At 42.9% G+C, this 27,882-nt stretch overlaps 1 protein-coding gene across 1 annotated transcript; it reads left to right on the top strand.

Moving 5' to 3' along the window:
• LOC133384116 (kazal-type serine protease inhibitor domain-containing protein 1-like) lies at positions 1–22,034 on the top strand. The gene is given in 7 exon segments (XM_061626044.1): positions 1–460; positions 12,715–12,875; positions 15,597–15,682; positions 15,834–15,855; positions 18,319–18,406; positions 21,206–21,349; positions 22,030–22,034. Coding segments are annotated over 7 exon segments (966 nt in total).
• Positions 22,035–27,882: the final 5,848 nt, after the last annotated feature.

The following is a 27,882-nucleotide window of genomic DNA, read 5'->3' as shown; positions in this document are numbered from 1 at the left end:
ATGAAGCCCCTGGTGGCTACAGCTATACTGGTAGCCCTGATGCAACTTTCTCAGACCTTCCCTGCCTGGTACCACAGAGGATGGTTGAGACTGCTCAGAGAAGGAGATCGCTGTGGAACATGCCATCTGGAACTCTGCTTTGTGCCCACAGCCTGTCCTGCTGGGACCATACTAGACTCATGCAGCTGCTGTCCTGAATGTGGGAATATGGAAGAGCAGATCTGTGACTTGGACAAAGGCAGTCATTTCTATGGACACTGCGGGGACAAGTTGGAGTGCCAGTTGGATGTCAGTGGCATCAAGTCTGGAGAAATCCCTGAGGCACGATGCACTTGCAAGTCTCAAGAGAGTGTATGTGGACCTGAAGGGAAGACCTATGAGGACATTTGCCAGTTCAATGAGGCTTATGCAGGGAAGCGGAGAAATGCAAGCATAAAGCACGAAGGACCATGCAAATCAGGTAAGGAAAGGCAAAGCAGAGACTAAAGAAGGGACTCTTAGATTTACTAATGTTGATATTTGACAGAATACCTCAGCATCTTAGTCTAGGGCTGCAACAAAGCAGCATGCAAATCACAGTGTTAAGTAGATGAGTAATCCAATGCAGGTTTATTCAAAATTGAGTGCCGCTGTGTTCAGTGATTTTTACGTCCAGGTAAGTGTGTGTAAAATTACATCCTGACAATGCAATTGTATGCATGTCTATTCAGAAGTAAGCCATGCTGAGTTCATTGGGACTTAGTCCGGTGGAGGTTTGCATAGCCACAAATGCAATATTCTCTGATCCTGGAATGAGAAGACATTGTTCCTCCGCAAATCCAGCTTCTCCACAAAACTGACATTTCTTCAGATAAACTTCCTCTTAAAATAATGAACAGCAACAATGAGAAGTCCTGTTCAAAGTGTTTTTTGTGGCTATAAAACTTTGGACGCAAAGTTCACAAGCCTTTCATTAGTGCTTGTGAACTTGCTCCAAAATTGCCAAAATAGCTGTGAGGTTAACATTGTAGAGTTCACATATGAATTCATAATCTGTAGTTCAGAGCGGAGTGTGAAATTGTGGTGCACATAAATTGCATGCACATTTATATATGAACCAAAAGAAAGTCCTTACCACTATGCATCAATAAATGACAGAACGGAAGGCTAACGGAAGATGGAGAAATGCATGGCAAAGAATGCTCTTTATTAAATAGCTAGGACAAACATTACTATGATTTCTGCAGTCCCCACATTTGCGGGAAACAGAAGCAGATGGCTGAAAGTGATAAAGCAGCTATGTAATTCTTCTCCAATCTTAGTATATATAGTTTAAACTTACAAAATAACAACACTGATACATAAGATCTAAATAGCCACTGAGAGTATTTCAAAGTACAAAGGTTCAAGCTGCAACAATATTTTTAAACAATTATGAGAACCTATGTATATTGATTCTGAAATATAAGATCACTCAAACTCCTTACATTCTTATGCAGATTTAGATAGATCACATGTGAGGCTATATTTTATTTTTCTACTGAGAAACAAACCTTTGCATGCAACTTCATTGCATGTGAAAAATCCACACCAAAAAGGTAGATTAGTTATTAGCCTCTTGACAGCTTTACAGCCTGATGTGTGAATGATTCATTCTTCAGCAATTAGCTTCACCGCTTCACAGGATTCCAAGTGATTTAACACAGCCTTTGGAGTATCAAATGGCACATTGTTCTGAAGCTAGGCATGAAAGGGAGCCAAGACAAATTTATGTAGGGTTTTCCCATATATGATTTCTACATTTTTCAAAGCATGCCAATTGTATGTGGCAGCTGCTCATCACTCTGCACACACAGCGATAGCTCACAGACACCCTGTTCATACAAATGTTCCCTGGCATATTGACCTACAATGTCAGTGACATGTTTTGAAAATACTGGCATAGTCTGTGACATTTTGTTGGTGCCATGGTCAGGACCCCACATGCTAAAGACAAAGGAATCTTAGGTTAAGTCTAGAGGTGACATAAATTGTGGCTGTAAATGGTAGTACTACACATGCTGTGAATTTTGACAGCAATTGACAAAGTTTCATATAAATTTATAGGCGCTTGCTGGGTTGCACTGAGCACAGGACAATGTTATATGTATTTGAAAATATAGGATTCCATGGGCCAATGAAATGGAAAAATACAGGGACAAGTATCTGAAGTGTGTACATGTATGTGCACATGAGCATGTATGTGGGCATGCACACACAGAGCATTTTATAGGCAAAATAGATAGTTCTGTATGCCCAGGGAGTTTACAATCTAAAATAAGGGGTGTTCACACATTCCTTTAAATAGTGTACAATCTATGTACCTGCATTCACAAACAGTTAAAGCTGTATACTCATAGTTATTCACATGTAATGTTCAATGACTTTACAGTTCATCTACCCGTGTACGTAGCAGCTGAGATATACAAACCAACAAGTGGAACTCTTATACAATCACTTGTACATGTGTAGAGTCAGCTTGTACCCATGTTCATTGTAATGTGTGAACAAGCCTGTGGATAACAGTCAACAAGATAAATGGAAGGGGAATGAGAAACAAGGCTAGCAAGTAATGAATGTGTGAAAATGCAGTTACAGGTAGTTAAAACAGATAGTTGGGAATGAGGACTAAAGGTTTATGGGGTTATGAGAAAAGTTGACACTGATACAGCAGCCACATAAATGGTAATGCTAACCACTGATGCAATAATCTGTAATGGTAGTTTATTATACTATTCACATACAATATATTATTGCTAGAGTTTTGCAAGGCAGCTGTGCTTTGATGTATTGCATTGTTCCACAGAAACTCTGCTGTCAGGATCATATACCACTTTTCATAGAATAAATGCATTTCCCCCCTTGCTTTGTCCTTTTATCCAGTCTGGCTTCTCTGCGAGTCTCATTCTGTAGTCAGTTTCTGGACTGAGATGATCGTACCAGAACAGGATTGGGAAGGCGGGGTGGAATGAGAGCACAGTTGCTGACCTAAGCAAGTGACAGATGTGTAGAAAGAAGCAGGAGGAACATATTCTGCTGGAGATACCTGATTGATACATGGGTGGATTTTACCGTCTTGTTGAAACTGAAATGTTCATTCCTAACAGATTTGAGAAAACTCAGAGATGTTCAGAAATTTAGTGAAGAAACAGAAAATGTGCATTTGCTACGAAAGGCTGGCAAAACCCTTCAGCATTTCAAAACTGCTAATCTGAGCTTGCTCGTAGGAAGTGCTTGCATTTGATTGATTTTAATGCCAAGCAGTACCCAGGATCTAGTTTAGGTGCGATCAGGGCTGGTCCAAGATGTTTTGCTGCCTGAGGTGAAGGAAAGGATGGTGCCACCCTAGGTGCAGAAATCAACTGGACTGGCAATTGAATCTTATTGTCACCATTTCAGGGGTCCAAAACCCCTCTGGGCTTAAGACAGCTGCTCCTTGCTTCATTCAGGAACACAAACTGCATTCCTTGCTCTGGCTTCACATTAAATCAGAGAAGCCCTGCTAAACATGGGGGAGATAGTTAACCCAGCCCACCACTCTCCTCAAGTTCCCTTGCCTACCTGCAGTGTGTTTTCCCACCATCTCCATCTCCCTTCCCCCCTTTCCAAGACCCTCTCTGAGGTCTATAAGCCATCAAGGGGAATCTGGATGCTTGCAGCTTCTCATTGGCCCCACCCATACCTACCTGCAACTGAACTGCACTGCAAAATTCACAGAACTGCAAATTTTGAAGGTTGGCTATGTTTCAGTTTTCATATTGTTTCGGGAAGCACACATTAAACAGGTTCACCTTTAAATGTGAACTGAATCGAATTTCCCTACCTGGAACCCATCCAAGCTGATTACTGATCGGGCTGCTGGTGAGCAAGCAGCCAGTCTAACAGCTTCTTCTCCACATTTACTTCCAACACTGGTCCTGAGAAGAGCTTGGAAAAGTTACTTTTTTGAACTACAACTCCCATCAGCTCAATCCAGTGGCCATGCCAGCTGGGGCTGATGGGAGTTGTAGTTCAAAAAAGTAACTTTTCCAAGCTCTGGTCCTGAGACAGCATCTTCTACTGCACCTGAAGGCAGCAAGCTAGGTTAGGGGGCTCTGAGTAGGTCACATAGTACACATAGCTGGGTCTTCCAACAACTCCCTGCTGCTAGTGCCCTCCCCAGCATATGAATGAGGTCAGGCTGCCGCATTCTGTCTAATGGCAGAGCCAGCCCCAAACGCAATTCTTGCTGAATTGCTTGGGATCAGGGACCACAACACTATCACCTTCAAAATCTGTGCTAGTGAGAAATTCCCTAGAAAGTAAAATACAGTCACAGTTAATTTCAGAAGAGCGAATTTCTGAACAACGACAACAATAGTTCAGTTAAAAGTAGAGAAATTCAATTCAGTTTTCATTTAAAGGTGAACCTGCCAGTTCACTTTCTGAAACAATGCACAAACCACAACACAGCCATCCTTCGAAATGTGCACTTCTCTGCATTTTGCAATGCAGTTCTCCAGCCAAGTGATGTGTACAAAAATGCATATACTTTGGTAAAGAGTGCTTAAAAATGCATAAATTAATAAAAATAATGTGCAAAAATGCATTATGCTGGGTGAAATTGCTTTGCCAAAATGTGTATATTCAGCAAAAAAGCATACAAATATATTAGGAGAAATTTGCACTAAAATGTTGATGAATTTTCATGAGGACTTTTTTTTAAAATGCAAAATGCTGTGGAGATGTGGATAACAGAACTTATGTCTGAAGAAATGAGAAACAAACTGACAAATGCTCCCATCTCTAGTGAAAGGGAAGTGGAATGGGAGACTGGGAGAGTTAGGAAGATCAAGTCCCTCCAAGAAGCTTGAGGGTTATTTACAACTAATATAATACAGGATCAGCTAACATGCTTTAATCTTTCCAATATTGTTTTCTGTTTCATGTGGTTGTGGAGCTGGTTGGAAATTTGCCATATTCCAAAATGGGAGTTTGGAAGGCTTTTATCTTGTTCAGCTTTGGACATGTGGCTGGGCATACCCTTGATCTGGTCTTTGCCACAAAGCGGGATGGCAATACTCCGTTGATTGGGGGACACGCTGTGCGTCCATTGTCATGGAGGGACAATTCCCTGGTAAGGTTTGGGTTGAATGTAGTTATTCCACTCTGCAAGAGTGGGGGACCCACTGAGATGCTCCACCCTTGCAGACTTACGGAATCTGATGGATTCCTGAATGCTCTGGGGGATTTTCCAGCTGACATGGCTGGTGTTCCTGTCGAGGCCCTTGTCTCACTGTGGAATGGTGAGATGTGCATACACTCCTGAGTGCTCTTGCTGTGGAGTACTTAGGTCACCTTCTCCAGCAACCTGCATGCAATGAAACAGGAGGGTTGGTGGCTGGAGTGTAGGTGGAATAAATCTTGGTCCAAATCTGACCAAACATGGGTGAGATTGCACCATCGTGCCTACCACATGTTAGAGGTGGTGTTGAAGAAAGCCTGCTTCAACGCTATCATTGCATCTGCAAGTAGCCATCTGGCAAAGCTTCTCTGAGTGGTGAATGGGCTTTTGTCTCCTGGTCATGAGAGCAGCAACGCTCTGACACCGTCAGAGGTCTGCTGTAACAACTTTGAGAGGCATTAGGGACACAAATTGCTCAGATTTAGACAGAGTTGGATGCCACAGTTAGAGCAAGTCCAATGGAGGCATCCAGAGCACTGTCTGTTCCATATGTATGGGATAAATTTCAATTATTGCAGGCTGAGGATGTGGAAAAGCCCCCTTGTTCATCTTGGCTTCTTAGAGCTAGCTGTAGGGGGCTGACTGGGTGGGTCCAGGGAGTGATTAATGCTTCACTGGAGGAGGGGGAGGTACCATTTGCTTTGAAAGAGAAGAGAACCTGTCTGGACCCAGAAATATTAAACAACTATCGCCCAGTGGCAATTATCCCCTTTTGGGGCAAGGTGCTCAAGAGTTTGGTGGTGGTCCAGCTTCAAGCATGCTTGGGGGGAACTGATAGCTTGGATCCATTCCAGTCTAGCTTCAGGCCTTGTCATGGCACTGAAACTGCCTTGGTTGCCCTAGCTGACGACATCTGGTGGGAGAGAGATGCGGTAGCTTTTGATACTCTTGATCACAGTATCCTTTTGGAGGGTCTCAGGGAAGTGGGGGCTGGGGGCACTATGTTTCAGTGGTTCTGCTCATATCTTCAGGGCCACTTCCAAAAAGTGATTATGGGAGGTTACTATTCAGCACTGTGGGAGTTGTACTGTGGTGTTCTGCAGGGTTCCATCTTGTCCCTCATGCTATTTAACATCTATATGAAGCTGCTGGGAGCTGTCATCATGTTGCACCCTAGGCGCAAGAGAAGTTAGCTCAGGGAGAGGAGTCAGATGAGGATGAGGTCCCTGGGAGCGTTGAAGGAAGGGGGAGCGCAGTCAGCCTGCAGACTCCATTGGCCAGTCCCCCCATCGAGGCAGTTCCTGCTCCACCTGCGAGCCCCCCACCTGAGCCTTTGGGAAGCGACCCCTTGCGCGCACCAACCATGCCCCTGCAGGAATCCCCACCTGGCACTTCAAACGCTTCCCCGCCAACCAGCTTCCCGCTCCCCGAAGCCGAGCCGCCTAGCGAAGCCCCGCTGTCAGATGGGCTGTTGGAGGCTCGCTCACCCTTGTGAGACGGCACGAGAAAAGGGACCTTGAGAGGGTGGAACTTCAGAGGAGCCATTGTTTATGGGCCTTCCCTATAATAATAATAATAATAATAATAATAATAATAATAATAATAATAATAATAATAATAATGGGAATATACTGGGAGAGAAAACATTTGAAATAATAGTTGTAAACAGAAACACATTTATAGTGGTGTGTCAATATTTGGTTCAGTAAATAGAGATGGTAATTAATTTAATTAAGTTCATCATGATTACTTCAGATACTTTCTCTTCAACAAAGTGGGAAAAATACATCCCAATATATGAAAAAAATGAGCAAAAACACAGGGTGATATTCAACAAACTCCTACTCAAAGTAGACCCATTAAAATGGATGTGCCTAAGTTAATCACGTCCATTAACTTCAGTGGGTCTACTTTGAGCTGGACTAGCTTTGAATATCACCAATAGTGATATTCAATAAATATCTTATTTTCTTATGCTCTGCACATTTTAACCTACTGCACAAAAGCCATTTTGCTCCAGAATAATATAATTTTCCTGAGTCTGTTTCATTAATGTGATATTTTCCATTTCTGCTATTACCATGCTTTATACCTAGTGTTCAGAGATGATGATCACCTCTGTGCTTTCTTGATGCTGTAGATCCACAAATATTTTAAGATTTGCAGGTACCATTATGACCATCCAACCTAGCTGATTACTTCAAGTTTAGCAGAAACACCAAATTGCCTAAAAAAACCTGCTAACCTCTCACATTTTAAAGAGATAACACATTATTCACATAATCTGTTCTCCAAGTAAGAAGATGCAAATTGTGAGATGTGGCAAAGTTCTGAAGGCCAAACAACTTTCTGCTAGACTTCTCAGTCACTCCTCATAGATAGAACTGTAGGCCCATATGGTCTTGAACAGGCCTGGTATTATCCTTAGGCACTATATAGGTCCAGCAGAGAAATAGAATGTAGTAAACGATCAAGTACTTTGCTCCTTCAAAACTGTTTATTGGTTTTATCATTTCTGACTGATTGACACTGTCTAGCTCAGGGATAACCAGCATGCAGGGCTGGTTCTAAAGGGCGGCCAGGTTGGGCACTGGCCCGAGGGCCCCAGAGCTACAGGAGCCCCTAAGGGGCCCTCCGCTCCCCTTCTGCGATCTGCACCCCTCATGCCCCCCACTTACCTGTCAGCCGGCTTTTTAGCATTGCCCTTAATGAAGATGGCGGCCACAGCTTCCCTAAGGTACTGAAGCTGCTGCTGCCATCTTAGTTGATGGCAGAGATGTGTGCGCGTAGCACACACATGTACCATCAACAAAGATGGCGGCGGAGGCTTCATTCCCCTTAGGGAAACCGCGGCCGCCATCTTCATTAAGGGCAATGGTAAAGACTAGAGAGGTAGGGGGCGCAGGGGGGCGTGGGGGGGCATGCACGCATGTACACACGCATGCGCACACCCACCCACCCACCTACCAGGGGGCCAGGGCAAGCTGATGCCCAAGGGCCCCCGCATGCCTGGAGCCAGCCCTGCCAGCATGGCACCCTCCAGATGTTGTGGAGTACAACTCCCGTCATCTCTGAAGATTGGCCATGCTGGCTGGGGCTGCTGTAGTCCCAATGTTACCCCTGTCCTCGCTTGTGTGTGATGGGAGTTCCACATTGTGATGAAGCCTGTGTATATACAGCTCTACAGATGAGGCCTCTCCCTCTTCTGATGTCTACACTCAATGCATGGACATCAGACAGAAGGGACAAGACTAGCAGTGAGGCTCCACTTTCTTCTTAAATGGGTGGAGCCATCTTCATGAGTAGAATGTATGGAAAGGCCTATTTTTGAAGAATTAGGAGCCAGTTTGTTTGACTTTGCAGAAAGTTAGGAGACAATATTGTTGCACACACCCCAATCTCTGAGTGGTGCAAGATTTTCAGGGGTTTCTGCACTTACCCAGGGTTCCTTGGAATGAAGGTCAGCGAAGACTGTGGTGTCATTATGATATACGGTATATTTTCACATACTGTATTTACACATGCACATTACACATGCAACCTGAGCATAAGATGGAGAGGTTCACAGCATTAACAGTCCAACAGATCTTGCTTCCCTATCAGGCTTCCAGGGAAGCCATGGCTTGGGATTCAGACACAGGGAGCAAACAAGCCTCTCTGTCTCTTTTCCAGCTTTTGGTTTCTCCAATACTCACTCCAAAACTATCTCCTGTCCCAGCTGGGTGAGAGGGAGAAATACCCTCATTCCTATAGCAACACATTGCTTTCCTGGCAGAGTTCCTATAGCATCCTTTGACATTCAGATCATCCCATCAAGGAACAAAGAAACTAATTTGACTAGTTCAACAGGTTTCTCTGCTGCAGATCCCAGCTTCCACATACAGGATTGCAAGTCTGAAGGGGTTCCACATACAGCATCCATCCGAACCCCTCAATCCTATTGTTACATTGTTATGCTCTCCCCACTTGCCTGAGTGCAGAGAAGTTCCTGCAGCAGCGCTTACCTGGTTAACTTTGGCTTCCTTTGAAATGAGAGATTAAATGAGAGCATACCTGGAAGCATACAGCATAGTAGTTCTACAAACAGGACATATGTTGCGCCCACATCAGATCTCCAGAGATCTCCAAGGCACCCTTGTATTCCCAGATACTTTTAGCTTAGCACTCTTAGCTTTTTCTCAAAGAGCAAATTTGAGTCCTATTTTGTTCTCTCTTTGGGGGATGCTTTTCCTATTATTTGATGACTAGTAAGCCCTCCACTAAGAAATGGGTTGTTCAGCCTGCAATCCTATGCCCTCTTACTTGGATGTAAGCCCCATTCAACTTAATGGGGCTTACTTCTGCACAGACAAATGTAGGACTGCACTGTCAAAACAGCAACAGATAGGCATTTTCAATTCTGCATCTTTAGCAGCCTCAACCTTTATTGTACTGTTTGACCATTTAATGTACTGGATCCACTCCCTCTAGAATTTTACACACACAGAGACAGACACAGACACCCACAGAGTTGTTGTTGTTGTTTATTGTTGTTGTTGTTATTTAGAAAAGCACAACCCTAAACTTCCACATATGTGTCCTTTGTACAATTATTGCAAAAATTCTACCTGGTCCAGTATTGTACAAATTTGATCTGAATGTGAAATTGAAAACTGCACTGTAATTACATTAAAAAGGTGCTCGCCCCAAAAGCATAATGACTCTAATAGCTTGATCAAAATGAAAGTTATAAAACAGAATTTAGTGCCCAAATGAACTGGCAGCAACTCACACAGTTCACAGCTATAACTGTCCTTCATGCTGGGTTCCAAATTAAGAGCTACCATTCAGGGGAAAAAAAAGGGGGGGGAGAAAGCCAAGCAATCTCGTAAACAGATGGGATGTTCTGTTTCACTGTGCGCAGCGGTGGAAACGAGAAGGAAAACAATGCTTTAAAAATGTTTTTTGAAATTACCAGCATAGTACTGTGGCTGGATGTTGGGCTGCAGTCCTCTACTACCCACTGTAGCCTGCTGGAATCTTATTAGACATCTATGGGATTTAAGCTGCCTAAATCTACTCAGGATTGCAGTCTGGGCCAATGATCTTGGGAACCAGGTTCAGTCTTTGGGCAAGTCACTCTCCCTTAGCCTGGCCTACAGCAAAGGTGTGTGGTAGCAAGGGGCATGCTAGAATTCTGCCCAATTCAGATTTGGTACCAAATTTTCCTTTAATTCGCTTATTGTTATAGATCAGATTTTTATGTAATGACTTTGTGCTGCTATTCTTGGAAATTTTTTTTTAAAAAACTATCACTAAAATATTGATGTTAATATTGATAATTTTATCAATATTTCCATCAGTTATCAATATTTCCTTCAATTTGTCAATATTTGCTTTCAAAATATTGAGATTTCCTTCAAAAATATCAATATTAATATTTTTTCCAAGGGGAAAAAATGGATCAGAAAGGGCAGTGGCTTGTGAACCAAGAACAAACTTGAATCAATACCAGCCTGTTAGGTTGACAGAAAGCTTTAGAACCGCCACCGGCCAATGGATCCCATCCCTAGTGGTAGTGTGAGGATGAAATGCTGTTCTGAGCTGCTAGGAAAAGGGCAGGATACAAAGATAATATACAATTAGAAAATCAATGCCAACAATATAAAATTTGTGCTAGAAAACAACAGTGGGCCAAGCAAAATATTTTATTATAATTTCACATAGAACACATATTTGACTACGAGAAAAGAAATGTTAATGAGGTTTGATCCATTTGAGAACTGTGCAGGGCTGCCCCAGCTAGAGCAAAGGTGAACCGAAGATGAAATGACACAACCACCAGGGTAAGTTTGGACCTGTTCCCAAGATGGGGTCTTTGAGTGGATCTTATAAGTGTTCACAAAATTCATCCAGTTATAGGACAAAAATGGATTCCTCATAATATTATCATGTTAATATTTTAGAAACTTTAACCCTGCTGTCACATGCACATTTACTTTGAAGTAACTGTGTTCAGTGTAAGTATAAGTAAATGTATTTAGGATTTGTTGTCCAAATTAATATAGTGCTCTGATTTAAAACATAGCCCAGCCTGTTTATAATCCAGTGCTTCTCCCAGGTTTTTACACAGCCAGTCATAGGGAAGTTTCTTTCTCAACTCCTTCACGATTAAAATATATTTGTGGCTTACATTGGCTTATATTAGGCCTGACAGATTAGCAGTTTGACCCAATAAACCTTATGTTCTCAAGCAATGATTTTCACATATTTCAGGCTTTAGTATTCTCCTTTATAAACAATCTGTGCATCCCCAGCAGCACAAACCAATAAACAAAAACAGTCCATATCATTTCCCAGCTCACACATCAGCCCACTTCCTCATCTTTTCTTTTCTGCTGTTTCCAGCAGCCCAGTAACACACCTGCAGCTGCCAGGACTTTTTAAAGACAAAGTGTCAAGTCCCTCCTTCCTTCTCTTTTCTCATTTAGAGTGTACTGTTGTTCATGTTGATTTGGCCACTGTCTCTGTCGGAGACTGTTCTCACCGTTCCCTAGAAAATGGGCCTGCCTCGGTTTTCGAAACCTACATGCACAAGCGCAAACATTAGCCCTCTCTTGGTTACTACAGTTCCAGCTATCGTACATGAACTCCCAGTTCTTCTCTCTGCCAGAGCTGACACGATCTACAAACAAATAATGCCGTTTCAAAACCTGGTCTCACAAAATACTTATACCATTCCCAAAACAGGCACGTAAGCCCCAGACCTTTTATGGCCAACAACAGCGTCTCTTCTTCTCCTTCTCACTATAGGACATGCTCACATAGCGATTTCTCCAACCCATTAAGGAAAAGAAACAAAGACATGATGTCACTAACAGATTTATAATCACATATGTCAGGGGACATCAACCTTTTTGGGCCAGTGATACATTTAGAATTTTGAGAATGGTGCCAGTCACAAATTGGCTGCTTGTCATGGGGTGTAACACAAAATGGCTCCTGTGAGGGAATGGCATAAATCAAAATGGCTGCAAAAGAGCAGAAAAAGAGTCAGTACCACAAAATGGTGTGGGTATGGCCCTCCACCAATAGCAAAAAGCCACCTCCATCAGTCACCACTGCACTTACTCACTTCTCCTCTGATCAGAATGGTGACAGGATGCATTCAAGTCCTTGCATCCAGTGAATGTGGGCAGGTTTAAGAGGGTGCATGCAATGTAAGAGAGGCCAAGCCAGGGCAAACAGGAAATGAGCAAGAAAAGCAGTCTTTCAGGCACTGTGATGTTCGTCTGAGATCTTTCAAGGGCACCATAGGATGTACTAATGGGCACACGTGCCCATTGGCACCACATTGGTAACCCCTGGCATGAGCTTTTGTGCATTATAGCATCTGAAAAAGTAAACTTAGTCCACAAAGGCTTATTTTTTTATGGTGCCACAATTCCTTATTGTTTTTGTTGCAACAAGCAAACACAGCTTTTCTATTAGCCCCTGTTGTGAGAGTTGTTTAACATATTGGACACTGATCTTCTCAAATGTGTCTCTTCCAGCTCCTGTTATTTCTTTGCCACCTCAAGACACCCAGAATTTCACAGGAAATGACATCATTTTTGGTTGTGAGGTATCTGCATATCCCATGCCACACCTTGAATGGAAGAAGAAAGGAAATAAAATGTTTCTGCCAGGAGATGATGCTCATATTTCAATATAGGTGTACAGTGTAAGGCAGGTAAGGTGATATAATTATGAAGCCTTCTCTTTATTAAGCTTACAGGGAGACACAGACCTCTTCCTACAACAAAACGGTGTTTGGAAAAACATATATAATTCTTCACCATTCAAGTGTGGGGGTGGGGGGTAGGACGGAACCCAAGTATCAGTTGGAAACCTGTGCTTTTTACCGGGTTCATAAATGACCTGGAGCTGTGGGTGAGCAGTGAGGTGGCCAAGTTTGCTGATGATACTTGTCTTAGCCCCAGCTGTGGGCTTGCTTAAGTTTTAAGTTCAATTCCAAGGAGTCAGTGAGACAGCTCCAAAAGTTTACTTACAGGAAGACTTTATTGAGTAATTTAACAAGCACACAGGCATACCCAATAAATGGAACAGGCTGCGTGGTCCCTGCATGGACACTTGCAGTCTATGCGCTCACCTGGGCCCTGACAGGCATGCCTACCCAATGGAACAGGCCCAAGGTCTCTTGCAGAGAGGCGTTAAGGTCCTAACCTTGAGTTGCTTGGAATTCTGCTGACTATGCCAATTGTCTTAGCCCCAGCTGTGGACTTGCTTAAGTTTTAAGTTCAATTCCAAGGAGCCAATGAGACAGCTTCAAGAGTTTACTTACAGGGAGACTTTATTGAGTAATTTAACAAGCACACAGGCATACCCAATAAATGGAAGAGGCTGCGCGGTCCCTGCAGTCTGAGCGCTGAACTGGGCCATGACAGGCATGCCTACCCAGTGGAACAGGCCCAAGGTCTCTCGCAGAGAGGCGTTAAGGTCTGAACCCTGAGCTAACGGCACGGGCACCTTTTATAGGAAAAAGCTTGGCAAAGCATACATGATGAGGGCATACAGCATTAATCAAATCATGACATCTTGACAGAACTACATCATTAAGCCATATCAAACTAAGCATCAAAGCTGCTACTATCTTACTTTCTTTGAAGTATCCCTGTTCCGTGATCTGGGGTGTCAAGGCACTTGATGGATCTTCCTGTCTACGTGCGACAACACTGTGCTGGTGTAAGCAGGACATGTTGACCTGTCTATGCCACCCTTTCTATGGCACGTGCCCTACAGTAATCAGCGCATGCAGCCCATCCTTGACACATGTGGCTCATTAGAGCTATCTGGACCAGTGCCAAAGCTACTGTCCTTGAAGATACATCAAACAGTCCTTTCCCTCCCCACCAGCCTCCTATCACATGTGCTACCGTTTCTCAGCTCGTGTAGCTTGTCAGTGGCTATCTAGTTGAGCTTCAAAGAGGTGTCCTTGAGGGTGCATCAAAAGACCATCTCTCAGCCCACTAGCCTCTCACAGATAAGACACAGCTGAGGAACATTGACTGTTCTGTGACCTAATCTCTAACAAGCTAGGTCTCTGGCAGGTGCCCAAAGCTACAGAAGACAGCATTATGAGCTTAACTATTAAATCTTAACCTCCTAAAAGCACGTATACATATAAAAGCAGTAAGGCAGCCTTACATAATGGTTATAGCGGCTACATACATGCCCCAGGGTATACAATACTAAATTCTTTAGGGTTGCTAAAATAAAAAGATTGTGAAGCACTCCAAAAGGAACTCTCCAAAACTGGTGAACAGGCATTAAAATGTCAAATGTGATTCAGTTAGAGCAAATGTAAAGTGATGTGCATTGGTGCAAACCCCCTTGAATTCACTATACGCTAATGTGGTCTGAAATGGTGGTAACTGACCAGGAAAGAGATTGTGAGTTATGGTGTGTAGCTTGAAAATGGTGACCCAGTGTGCAGCAGCAGCTGTGTTCTAAAACTGTCAAGTTGTGTTCTTTTCCACCAATCCCAGTTAGAAGTCTGGCTACTGTATTTTCTACCCAATTCCTCCTTAATGGTGTTCCTTTGTTGTCATCTGACTTCCTTTCTCTCCGCAAACTCAAGAAGAGCCTCTGAAGAAAGTAAAACAAATAGCAGGGGGAATAATCTGCCTTCCTGATCCTGGAGTGACCAGGGACAGAATTTGGCTTCTATCTCACTGGTGTTCCCTAGCACATGTGTTTACTTTTACCCATTTTTGTAAATGGCTGCCATTCACTCCTATGAAAAAATATAAAACACTGGGGTCACTAATTGCCGTCAAGGCAAAATATATGGCCTGCCATCACCACACGGGGTGGGAGGACACACAGCATATTTCTATGCCCTCATTGTGTCTTCCTTAGGTTCTCTGCAATACACAGGCCTTCCCGCTGCACTCTTGCCCACAACATTCACTACCTAGCCTCTGTCCAAACTTACCAGACAGTGGAGGTGGTGAGGGATCCTTCTTTTCTTCGCTTAAAAAAAAAATTAGTGGGTGGTCAAGTGTGCTGCAAAGCAAAGCACTGGTATCCAGCTGCCCACCACCTAAGAATGACTTGGGGCCCATATGGGGCCCAGAGGCATTCTGGAGAAATAAATATGGTGGGTGGTGGGAGGCTGGTGCTTGACTTTGCAGCATGCTCAACCATCCCCTGTAAAAACAAACAAACCCAAAGCATTTTTTGTCATAGGCACCAAAGGGTGCCATACTGACGAAGATTGCACTAGTAGTTGTGTGCTACACATGACAGTAGAGAGCAAATATAATGTTATAATCAATGTCTCAATGCAAAGCATGACTTGCTGTGTATGCTCGTCTGAAAGATATATGGTGAGGACTATCTCCTGTTTATTATTTGTCCTCCATCTCCTCAGGCAAGAGGTGGACCTCGGAAGCACAGTGTTTCTGGATGGTTGCAAATTCAAGGAATCAAGAAATTGGATGAAGGCATCTACATATGGTAAGAATGTTTCAGTGGATGTAGCCAGCTAATTCCTAACCACATGATTAATTACTTCCTTAGTTATACTGTAATCTTTGGCCAGTCACTCTGTAGCTGTCAAGAGGTAGGCTACGGATTGTTTTTTGAGCTAGAAGTTGACTTACCTTAGGCACAGTACCACTAGAACAAAGGTAAGTTGCTTTATTTATTTATTTTTTTTACAATAATTTTTATTCAAATTTTCATAAAACATAGAAAACAAAATCATAAAACATTCAAAGACAAAAAACAAAACAAAACAAAAATGATTAAACAAAAAAAAATAAAATGTTGACTTCCCATTTGTCACATATCAAATCAGTTATAGGTCTACAATATATAACAATCCTGTCTCTTAAATCATATTATAAAATCACTTTCCTCCAGTAGTTATCTTAATTAATCATCAAATCTCATAAACATTACTTTATTCTTTCCACAAAAAGTCAAAGAGAGGTTTCAATTCTTTAAGAAATATATCTATCAATTTTTCTCCAAATAAACATGTCAATTAATCCATCTCGTTAATAATTATAATAATCTTATTGTCATAACCATAGTCCAAATAAACATTTCGATTAATCCATCTCATCAGAATCTGTTAGGTCCAATAATTTCAATAGCCATTATTCCATTATCCCTATTAGTTCCATCTTCCATCTTCAATAGTCCTGTTAAGTCCAGTAATTTCAGTGTCCAATCTTCCATTATCAGTATTCCATAATAATCTTGCTGTTGTAGCCATAGTCATATAATAAGAGTCTGATGGGAATTTCCTCTATCCCAAATATTTTCTTGCCATCCATTCTGAATAAGTTGCTGAAATACTGTTGTAAAGTCATATCTGTGTTCTTCTTTTTTACAAAATGCACTGGCTCATCTCTTAAGAGTTTTTCCATTGTCACATGGCTGCAGTTAATTCCATAGATTTTCTCTATATCAAGCTCCATCACATCATTCCAGTCCAGAAGATTATCCAAGCCATTGATAACTTTATCTCTAATATCTTCATTAATTTCTTCAGAGATAACGTTAAATTCCAAACAGTAGATTTTATTTCTAAAATCCATAAACTCCAGATCTTTTTCCAATTCCACATTTGTTCCAATCTCCAGGGCTTGTATCTTCCCTTTATTTTTTCTTTTCTCATCTCTGATCTCATTCTCCTCTCTCACAGAATCCCCTATTTCTTTACACTCCTGCGTCATTTTGCTCAGTTCAATTTTCAGCTCCTTACTACCCTGTCGCAGGGTTTGTTTCGTTATCTCAATCTCATCCATTATTTTCTGAAACATAATTACTTCCAGATTCTCAGCCACTTTCTTGATTGCCATTTTTAAAACCACGAAAACAAAACAAAACAAAAATAAAGAAGAACCACTTCTTATTTCAGCAACAATTGGGTTAATATTCCAGGCTTGATGACATCACAGTATAAACAGAGCAACCTGCCTTATCTCTCTATGTTCAAGAATGCAAAACAAATTTAGTTCCCAGCATCAAAACAGTTAGTGGCGTCGTGAAGAAGCAGATTCGTCAAAATAAAATAGACCAAAAAGAGAATAGTCCCAGACAATATAATATTCCTCGGAATAGAAATCAGGAATAGAAATCCCTCTTCTGTTTATTATCTTTAGAATGCACTTCCAGGACAGCTTTTTGCGACAGAAACAGAGATAAGCTGTTAATTTCGTGAATAACAGAGAAGAGCTATATCTCACCCAGAAGTTGTCCAAAGCCGATCAATCTGACAAATCTCCTTTTGCTGCAACAATTTAAACCAAGTAAAAAAAATAATAGAAAGAAGGGTGCTTGCCTGTTAGTCCGTTCTCTCTTTAAAGAAAAGATAAACGTATCGCTTAAGCAGATAGAGCTTGTTAGGAAGTCCGTCCGGCATTGTCGGCTGGACCTTATCTCATAAATTAATGAAATCCAGTCCTCCCAACAAAAACAGGCTTTGAGGTTGATCTCTACGTTTCTCCCTGCGCGGGAGAAATTTCATCAGTCAAAAAAAAAAAATGTTCTGACTGATTTATATCTGAATAAGCTTCTTTTGAGGCGGGGGCCCGTCCCAAAAGCAGGCACAAGCGAAGTCACCCTTCCCGGAAGTCAACAAAGGTAAGTTGCTTTAGGATGTGAACCAGATACTGTGTTGGAGTATTAGAACCAGCTCCTGACAAGCCAAGGGACCAAGAACCTGGGAACAAAGAGGTAAAATAGGTCTATAGGAAGGGTGGGGAGTCTTTTTCAGACTGAGGGCCACATTCCCATCTGGGCAACCTTCCAGGGGTCACTTGCCAATGGTGGGTGGAGCAACAAATGTAAACTTTCAATTTAAACAGGCATTATCAGAGTCCAAGGACGCATACTAGCCAGGCTAAAACATTCAAGGAGGTATGAAATAGGGCTGGGTGAGGGGTGTGTGGCTGAGGAGGGGCCTGCAGTTTCCCACCCCTAATCAATAGGAAGAAGCAGGAAGTAAAGATCCCTTTTTGTTTCTACCAGAGAACAAGCCTGACGTAGACATTCACATCATATATTCTGGCATATTGATGTACAAGAACCTACTTTGCTTGTTTGACTCCTTCCCTTGCAATTCTCTTCTTTTTCCAAAGCTTAGTGGTGGTGGCACACACACTGTATCCCTGACTATCATTCCTTGGGCTCCATCTTCAAGACCTGCCAACATTATCAGGTCCCAAAGTCAGTTACAGGGCTAATGCAACGAAGTCTAGTGTAGGGGTTTGGTGAGCCTGTTGCTCTCCAGATCTTGAGGAACTGTGACACCCATCAGCTGTATCCAGCATGGCCAGATAGTCAAGGATACTGATAGGAGTTGCAGTTCAGCAACATCTGGAGGGCCACAGTTTCCCCACTCCTCCTTTCCTAGTACTGTAGTATTGGAAGTTCCCCCTGCTCAGGAACCGCTGGTGGGGAGAGGCAGAAAAAGGACCTGGCATCCTGGCACTGTTGTTGCTGCTCCTAACCAGGATGGTTCAGGGGCTGGAGCAGGGTAGTGGCAAGGTCAGAGTGGTGTAGGCACACTGGTGGGAACGTCCTGCCCATGCTGCTGCCCTGGTCCACCTGGGTAAGCAGCAGCAACAACAGTGCCAGGAGACCAGCTCTGAGGCAGTGCCCCTCCTTGCCTATGCTGTTGCCCTGCTCCCAGTTTGGCACAGCAATGCTATAGAAGTGCACCATGAGCTGGGGGCATAAAGGGGACAGGATACCTCCATGCAGCATCTATCAGCTTATGCAGGGTAGTTGGCAGGAAGGAAAGGTTTACCTTGCTGGTATGAAATTAAGGTGTGATGCTTTGTCAGCATGCACCAGTGCTTCAGCACAGTAATTTAGCAGATTTAGGGAGTGCCTCATTTGAAGATGGACCTCATATTTTAATTCTCCCTGCTTTTTAGTCCGGGAGGTAAGAAATGGGATCCTGTGCAAGTTTGCTTAGAATTGATTGCTCATTTGCATGTTTATTGAGTTCAGTGGGATTTACTCCCATGCAATCATGCTTAGAATAGGTAAAACTGACCATGGGGAGGGAGGCCTGGATTGGGCAGGGGAGGAGGAAGAAGGAAGAGGGGAGGAGAGGAAGAAGGGAGGAGGAAGGGAGAGGAGAGGGGAAGGAGGGGAAAGGCAGGTCTGATAATTTGCATGCTTATTGAGTTCAGTAGGATTTACTCCTGTGCAATCATGGCTAGGATAAGTAATACTGGCCATGGGGGGGAGGAGGGGGAGGGGAGAGTAGAGGGAAGGAAGAAGGGGGAGAGGGGAGCAGAAGGAGGGGGAGGGGAAGGGAGGGGTGAAGGAAGGGAGAAGGAAGAGGCAAGAGGGAGAGGATAGGAGGGAGGAAGGAGGGAGGGCAGGTTTGATCATTTGCATTCTTTTTGAGTTCAGTGGGATTTACTCCTGTGCAATCATGCTTAGGATAGGTGAAACTGACCTGGGGGAGAGGCAGGGGGAAGGGGGGGAGGGGATTGGGTGGGTGGGCACTGGGCAGAGGGGAAGCCCCTTTCCTTTCTAAAGGGAAAACATTGTGAACAGTATCATTCTTTTTCAGGGTTTCCCCCACCTTTTTATTCTACAACAGGCACATGTAGTCTCCCATCCAAATTTAAACCAAAGCTGTTCCTGGCCACATCCACACCAGACTGTTATTTCACTTTAGGTAGTCATGGCTTCTCACAAACAATCCTGGGAAGTGTAATTAGTGAAGGGTACTGAGATTTGCTAGATGCCCTGTTCCACTGACAGAGCTTCAATCAGAGCGGCTGACCGTTAAACCACTCTGGCCACTGGAACTCTTTCAGGGGAATAGGAGTCTCCTTTCAGCACCCTCACAAACTACACTTCCCAGGATTCTTTGAGGGAAGCCATGACTGTCTCGCATGAAATTAAAGTCTGGTGTGGGTGTGGCTCCCTGTTTAGGCAAGCCCAGCAGCTGAGTCTGGCTTTTAGAACGCTGACAGTTGGTTCTTACTGAGCATGCATGACATTATCATTGAGTTCAAGCCAAAATTTCTTAAATTAATTAAAAATCAGCCAGGCATTTTTTAAACTTTTAAACTGCAGAAGATGAAGGTCAGAGTATGGGGCAAGGTCAGTAATAGGATTACAGGTACTCTGTGAACATGGCTGCTTTTTAATTAATTTCAACAGATTATGAGAACTCTCAGAGAAAAAAGTCCAAAAGGGGTCTGGTTTTTCTCTCTATCTTTTTAGACTTTGAACTCTCGATTCTCTCTGTTTTGTGTATCACCATGAACATTTAGAGGGCTGTTAAGCAAGCGTTTCTGAGTTCATGACTATATGTTTTGTAAGGTTTTGTTTTGAATTGAGCTTATGGGAAGCATCAGAATGGCATAGGGGGTATTTTCAATTTAACATTGCAGAATGCGAAAAATCCATGCTGACTATAGTATACAGCCACTCTTGTGGCTGTATAACAGAGTTGATTCGTCATGTCTTTCCAATGTCTGATTAACTTAAAATATGTTTTGTTCAATGTAAAATCTGACATTCCCCCCTTCCCTATTTCTCTCCTACCCCAATATGAGTTAGACTGTTGGTCCATGTGCTGTCTGCTCTGACGGTTAGCAGGGAGGCAAAGACAGAGTATTTCCCAGTCCCACTACCTGGGCCCTTCTGCAGGCAAAAGAGGTGCCTAAGCATTGCCCTATGGCCATTCCCTAATTGCTTGTTTAGTTTTTGTTTGTTTATTTATTTATTTATTTATTTAATTGATTGATTGATTGATTGAATGATTAAATATTTAATTAATTAATTAATTAATTAATTAGTATCCCTCCTTTCCTTCCAGCAGGAGCCCAAGGCAGCAAACAAAGGGCTAAAAACACTTTAAAACATCATAAAAACAGATCTTAAAATACATTAAAACAAAACAGCGTTAAAAACATTAAAAAAACTTTTAAAAAGGATTAAAACATTATTAAAAACGTATTACGTTTTTAACACTATATGTGTCTTATTCTGCAGGCTTATCACCAACATTTCGGAATATTCCTGGCAGCTGGATCACAAGTGATAGTACAGATGATGGAGACTATTTTGATTCTATTGAAGATGAGGACAGGCAGAATATGAATCTGGGGACTATGAAAAATGAAACAAGTTCAGACTGTAAAAGGGGTTGTGTGTGTCCAACGTTTTAACTTCCATCTTTTTTACTTATATGATCTGCATTGTTCGATGACCTCATGTATCACAAGAAAAATATATATCAAATTCTAGAAACGATCACAGTGCCTAAAAGTATACTGTACCATTTCAACAATATTTTTCTAATGCTGAGCCTCCATATCAATTATATTCAGAATGTTGCAAGGCGCTAAGAAATGTCAAAATCATAGACTGAAATATATACAAGTTGCACTTATTAAGACCACTCTACACTTCTTTATGTGAAACATAACTCTCCTTGGCCATGCAGCTGCAGCCACATAAGGGCTTGACAACAACAGGCAGTTTGTGAAGACTTTGTGTGGCTTTTAGGCAGTAAAGGGAGAAGGATCATAGGAGGGCAACCTGTGGGGTTCCAGAGTAAGGTATTCTGAGTTATCTTAGGCCAGATATGGGGAACCTGTGATCATCCAGATGTTGCTGGACTATATCTCCCAGAATCTCTGATCACTGGCCAGGTTGGCTGGGGCTGATGGGAGCTGGAGTCCAACAATATCTGGACGGTCACATGTTTCCACCAGTGTCTTAGGCCATGATGTGGGAGGCTCACTGTTGATGGGGCTGAAGGAAATGAGATATGTGTCTCTTAATCATATGATTTTTTTGTATTTATTTCATAGACTAAACTATTTGGACCACTCCAACATATTATTTGTTTTCACCTTTATTCCGCACATTGCTCTGTAGAGGGACAAATTTAATGTCCTTCCATATGTTTCCAGAAATGTTGCATATATACCACTGCCCATTTGCATGTAGGGGCTTACATGACTTAATGCTCCTCCATACAAAAAACAAACCCTTGACATAGAAAGCTAAATAGGGGAGAGAAAGGTTCAAGCTTACTCTTCTCCCTGCTGTGGTAGTTTCCTTCATTCTTTCTTATATGGCGATGCATTCTATCATGTGAGCCCATACCCGGCCTCACTGCCCATCTCAGTGAGAACTAGGCTTGAGCCTTTGCTGTAGACAGAATTCATCATCACAAATTATTCTTCAGAGTAAATGACTGATATTTTCTCCTGACCTTTTAGGAGAAAATACATTAATGAGGTAATTAACATGTTACTGCAAGCCCAATTCAAACGGCTGGTTTGAACTTACAATGTCATATAAAGCTCAGGCCCCAATATCTAACAGAATCTCCCAACTTGAGCACACCTGGACCCTGTTTGACTCCTTCCCTACTCTGAGAGAGGTTCAGAAGATGGCAACTAGAGAAAGGGTCTTTTTAGTATGGTCCCCTGTGTCAGAGCTTGGAAAAGTTACTTTTTTGAACTACAACTCCTATCAGCCCCAGCCAGCATGGCCACTGGATTGGGCTGATGGGAGTTGTAGTTCAAAAAAGTAACTTTTCCAAGCTCTGCTATGGAATGCTGTCCCCAATGAGGCCTGTCTGACACTGATATGAACCTCCCTTTGGCAACAGTTTAAGACATATCTCTTCTCCCAGGCATTTGAGAGAATATGATTATCATTCCTATTACTAGTACTTGTTGTATAGTGATTGAATTAAAAAAGAGAACAAACGTTGCCCATAGGTTTACTGTTCAAAATGCCAATTATATGTTCTGATCCTTCCTTACCTTCTCAGACAAAAGTTTCCTCAAGTGAATTTACTCTTCCTATCAATTTTAGTAATCATTGTCATAGAAAATGGATACCAATGTTGGATTTCAGTTGTTTCTGATATACAGTAGGCCCCCTCTATACGTGTTCCACTTTAAGGCATTCCGCTGAAGCGGCAGCTTTCGTTTTTAATTTAAAAGCTATTTTTTTCTCTTTTGCGACATTTTGCGATGTTTTCGTGTCATTTTCGCGTGACGTGGCCAATTAAAGTCAATGGGGTTCCGCTTTACGGCGTTTTCTGCTTTATGGCGGGGGTCCGGAACGGAATCCGCCGTATAAGCAAGGCCCTACTGTATAGCCCTCAGGTTCTCCATACTAATTACTAGTAGCCTCACAGCTGGTGTTCTTCAGGAATTCTAAGAAACTAAAAAAATCCATGCAGTTTTGAAACCAGTAGTTTTGTCAGGTACAGTCTGTCATCTTGATTCAAAATGGCATCCAATTACATTTAAACATAGATGGAAATCTGCGCCTTGAATTCAGGAACCATCATGCAAAATTTGGTTGCAATATCTTTAGAGATGTCCAAATACATAGTGAACAAACAGCTTCCCAAAACGTATAGTAGTAAATTATTCTCCATATTTATTATGGATGTTAAAGTTGGACATGAAAAAAGCAGATAAGGGAAAAATCAAATCATTTGAAATGAGGTGCTGGAGGAGAGCTTTGCACATACCATGGACTGTGAAAAAGACAAATAATTGGGTCATAGAACAAATTAAACCAGAACTATCATTAGAAGCTAAAATGATGAAACTGAGGTTATCATACTCTGGAGATATAATGAGAAGACATGAGTCACTAGAAAAGAAAATAATGCTGGGAAAAACAGAAGGGAGTAGAAAAAGAGGAAGGCCAAACAAGAGATGGGTTGATTCCATAAAGGAAGCCACAGACCTGAACTTACAAGACCTGAACAGGGTGGTTTATGACAGATGCTATTGGAAGTTGCTGGTTCATAGGATCACCATAAGTCGTAATTGACTTGAAGTCATATAACAACACATTATTATTATTCTGATAATAATTTAATTTATAGTTCACCCTTCATAGGGTGGTTAACAATCCATAATAAAAATACACAACAATATCATTATAACCAATAAAACAGCAAACATATTAGTTATTAATCTTACTAACTGAAATCCCATTGAAATTAGTGGACATGATTAAACTGAGGCTCAATCCTGACAAGACGGAGATGCTGTTGGTGGATGGTTTCTCTGATCGGATGGTGGATATATATCCTGTTCTGGATGGGGTTACACTCCCCCTAAAGGAGCAGGTTCGTAGTTTGGGAGTCGTTTTAGACTCTTCCCTCTCACTTGAGGCTCATGTAGCCTCGGTGGCACGGAATGCGTTCTACCAACTTCGGTTGGTAGCCCAACTATGTCCTTATTTGAGTAAGGAGGACCTCACATCAGTGGTACATGCTCTGGTAACCTCGCGTTTGGACTACTGCAACGCGCTCTACGTAGGGCTACCTTTGAAGACAGTTTGGAAGCTTCAGCTAGTGCAAAATGCGGCGGCCAGATTGCTAACAAGGACCAAGCGGTCCGAGCATATAACACCTGTTCTGGCTCACCTGCACTGGCTTCCAATATGCTTCCGGGCCAGATTCAAAGTGTTGGTATTAACCTATAAAGCCTTATACGGCGCGGGACCACGATACCTGTTGGATTGCCTCTCCCGATATGAACCCGCCCGTACACTACGGTCTACTATGAAGGCCCTCCTCCGGGTTCCGACTCATAGGGAGGCCCAGAGGGTGGCGACAAGATCTAGGGCCTTCTCAGTGGTGGCCCCCGAACTGTGGAATAGTCTCCCCGAGGAGGTGCGCTTGGCGCCGACATTATTATCTTTCCGGCGCCAAGTTAAAACCTTCCTCTTCTCCGAGGCATTTTAATTTAAGTTAATTTAATTTTAATTTTAAATGTGTTGTAATCTGATTTTAGATTTTGTACTTTTTATATGCTCTGTTGTATTACTGTGTAATTTTATTGTATTTTTTGTTGTTCACCGCCAGAGAGTTATTGCTAGTCGGGCGGTATATAAGTTTAATAAATAATAATAATAATAATAATAATTTAGGTCCATTAATTCCCAAAAGTCTATTCTGAGATTCTGAATATAATGCAGCTGAATACAAGCCATTAAAACCACAACCACAAATTTACATTAATAACAACACTCAGCCAATAATTATAATAACCTAACACAGAGCATCAAGGCCTGGGTGAACAAATGTGCCTTAATTATACATCCATGAGAGTGCCTGTATACTGTAGGCAGCGTGGGTTTTTCACATTCCGCAATGTTAAATTGAAAATACCCCCATGCCATTCTGATGCTTCCCATAAGCTCATTTCAAATTAAAACCTTACCAAACTTACAGTCCTGAACTCAGAAACGCTTGCTTAACAACCCTCTCAATTTTCATGGCGATACACAAAACAGTCAGAGAGAATTGAGAGTTCAAAGTCTAAAGAGAGACAGAAAAAACCAGACTCCTTTTGGACTGTTTTCTCTGAGAGTTCTCATAATCTGTTGAAATTCATTACAAATCAGCCATGTTCACAGAGTACCTGTAATCCTAATATTGATCTTGGCCCATACTCTGACCTTCATCTTCTGCAGTTTAAAAGTTTAAAAAATTCCTGGCTGATTTTTAATTAATTTAAGAAATTTTGGCTTGAAGCCAATGATAACGCGGGGCATGCTCAGTAAGGACCAACTGTCAGTGTTATTATTATTATTATATTATATTTATTAGTCGCCCATCTGTGTCAGGCCCAGGATGTGACTCAGGAACCAGACCAGCGGTTGTAGTTAATTCGTGTTTTATTAGGGTAATGTCCAAACAAAGACTGCGTTTTCTCATACAGGTCCTGCGGCATTGGGAGAAAGTTGACAGAGCAAGGGACTTCTTCCCGCCTGTTCTTTAAGAAGGGGCCAAACGGGCGCGCAATCTTTCGCTCCTCCTTAACTGCCCCTCAGGTACTGCCCGCCTTCCCCCCCTTCTCTCCTGTCTTTTCAGCTGTCTGCGTGTGTGTGGTGAGGGGGGAAGCATCACCCCCTCCTCTTCTGAAGTTTCCGATTCCAGGATGGGGGATAGGGGAGGGGCTGATGGTAAACTGCCTCCCCGCTTTTCTGCTGTGAGCAGCCCTCCCTCTTCCCCCTCTTGCTCTGAGCCTGAAAGAGGGGGAGGCGTGAGAATGTCCAGGGAGGGCTCAGGCTCCCCGTTGCTAAGCGACCTTATCACTGGCAGTTCCTCTGTTTCGTCTTCGCTCCAAAGGGGGGAAGTTCCTCCCCCTTCCCTCTGCCATCCATCCGAATACTCTTCTCCCAACTCTCCGGGATCCAGCTCCCCGGGATTGGGACCCCAGCTCTGCCTTCTGACACCATCCCCCCTCCCAGGCTGTGCCCCCCTCCCCTTGTCTGGCTTGGGACGGTGGGGAAAATGTTGATGGAAAAGTTTTACCAATTCTGGAGCATGCACATCAGCTGCATCTTCCCATGATCTGTCAGCCACCCCATAGCCTTTCCAGTGAATCAAGTACTGCAGCTTGTGGCGTCTGATCCTGGAATCTAAGATCTCCTCAACTTCAAACTCAAGCTGCTCATTTACCAGGAGTGGAGCTCCGGGAGGTTCCTCCGGCCGTAACTCACTGGGAGGGGTGGCTTTCGTTAAGAGGGATCGATGGAACACAGGATGTATTTTAAACGTGTCAGGCAGCTTCAGTCGGTACGCCATGGGATTAATTTGAGTTTCTATTTCAAAAGGACCCACCCTCTTGTCTTGTAATTTTCTACATTTGCCCGGCATCTGGAGGAAGCGGGTGGACAGCCATACCTGGTCTCCCGGTTGAAGGGGGGGCCCTCCTTCCTGTGCACGTCAGCAACTCGCTTGTACTCCGTTTTGGCTTCGTTTAACTGCTGTTTCAGTGCTGTTGCGCCGCTTGCAATTCCTTAAGGAAGTTCTCAGCTGCCAGTACCAGCATTCCTTCTGAGCTGCTTGGAAAGACTTTAGGATGGAATCCATAATTAGCGAAGAACGGGGTTTGTTGAGTGCTGGAGTGCAGAGAATTGTTGTAGGCGAACTCTGCAAAATGCAAATATGATACCCAGTCAGTCTGTTGATAGGACACATAACTTCGTAAATATCTTTCCAAAACGGCGTTCAAGCGTTCCATCTGCCCATCTGTCTGGGGGTGATGGGCAGAGGAGACTTTTAATTCCGTCTGCAACTGTTTCCACATTGCTCTCCAAAATTTGGCTGTGAACTGAGTTCCTCGGTCTGAGACTACGCTGTTTGGCAATCCATGCAGCCGGTAGACTTCTTTTATGAATAACTTGGCCGTTTCTTTAGCCTCTAAGGCCCCTGCACAAGGAAGAAAGTGTGCCATTTTGGTAAGTAGATCCACCACTACTAAGATGGCTGTCATTCCTTGGGACTTGGGTAGATCAGTTATAAAATCCATGGAGAGGTCCTTCCAGTGTTCGTGTGGAACAGGCAACGGTTGTAACAGTCCTGCTGGTGTCCCTGTTTGTGTTTTTGTCTGCAGACAGACAGAGCAGGACTTTACATAACTCTCAATATCCCGACGCATTTTAGGCCACCAGAAGTCCTTGGCCACGTTCTGAATGGTCTTGTAAATCCCAAAGTGTCCCGCTGTGATGGAATCATGACACTGGCGTAGGATTCTGAGCCTTAATTCCCCTTCTGGCACATATCTGGCGGTTTTGAACCATAACAGTCCATTTCTCCAGTGAAAGGTTACTTCTGAGTCTTGACCTTGTCCCGTCTCCTGCTGATATCTTAGCATGTCTGCATCTTCTTG

The sequence above is a fragment of the Rhineura floridana genome, chromosome 4 (genome assembly GCF_030035675.1).
Source record: "Rhineura floridana isolate rRhiFlo1 chromosome 4, rRhiFlo1.hap2, whole genome shotgun sequence".
NCBI lineage: Eukaryota > Metazoa > Chordata > Lepidosauria > Squamata > Rhineuridae > Rhineura > Rhineura floridana.
This window is presented reverse-complemented; position numbering and strand designations above follow the sequence as displayed.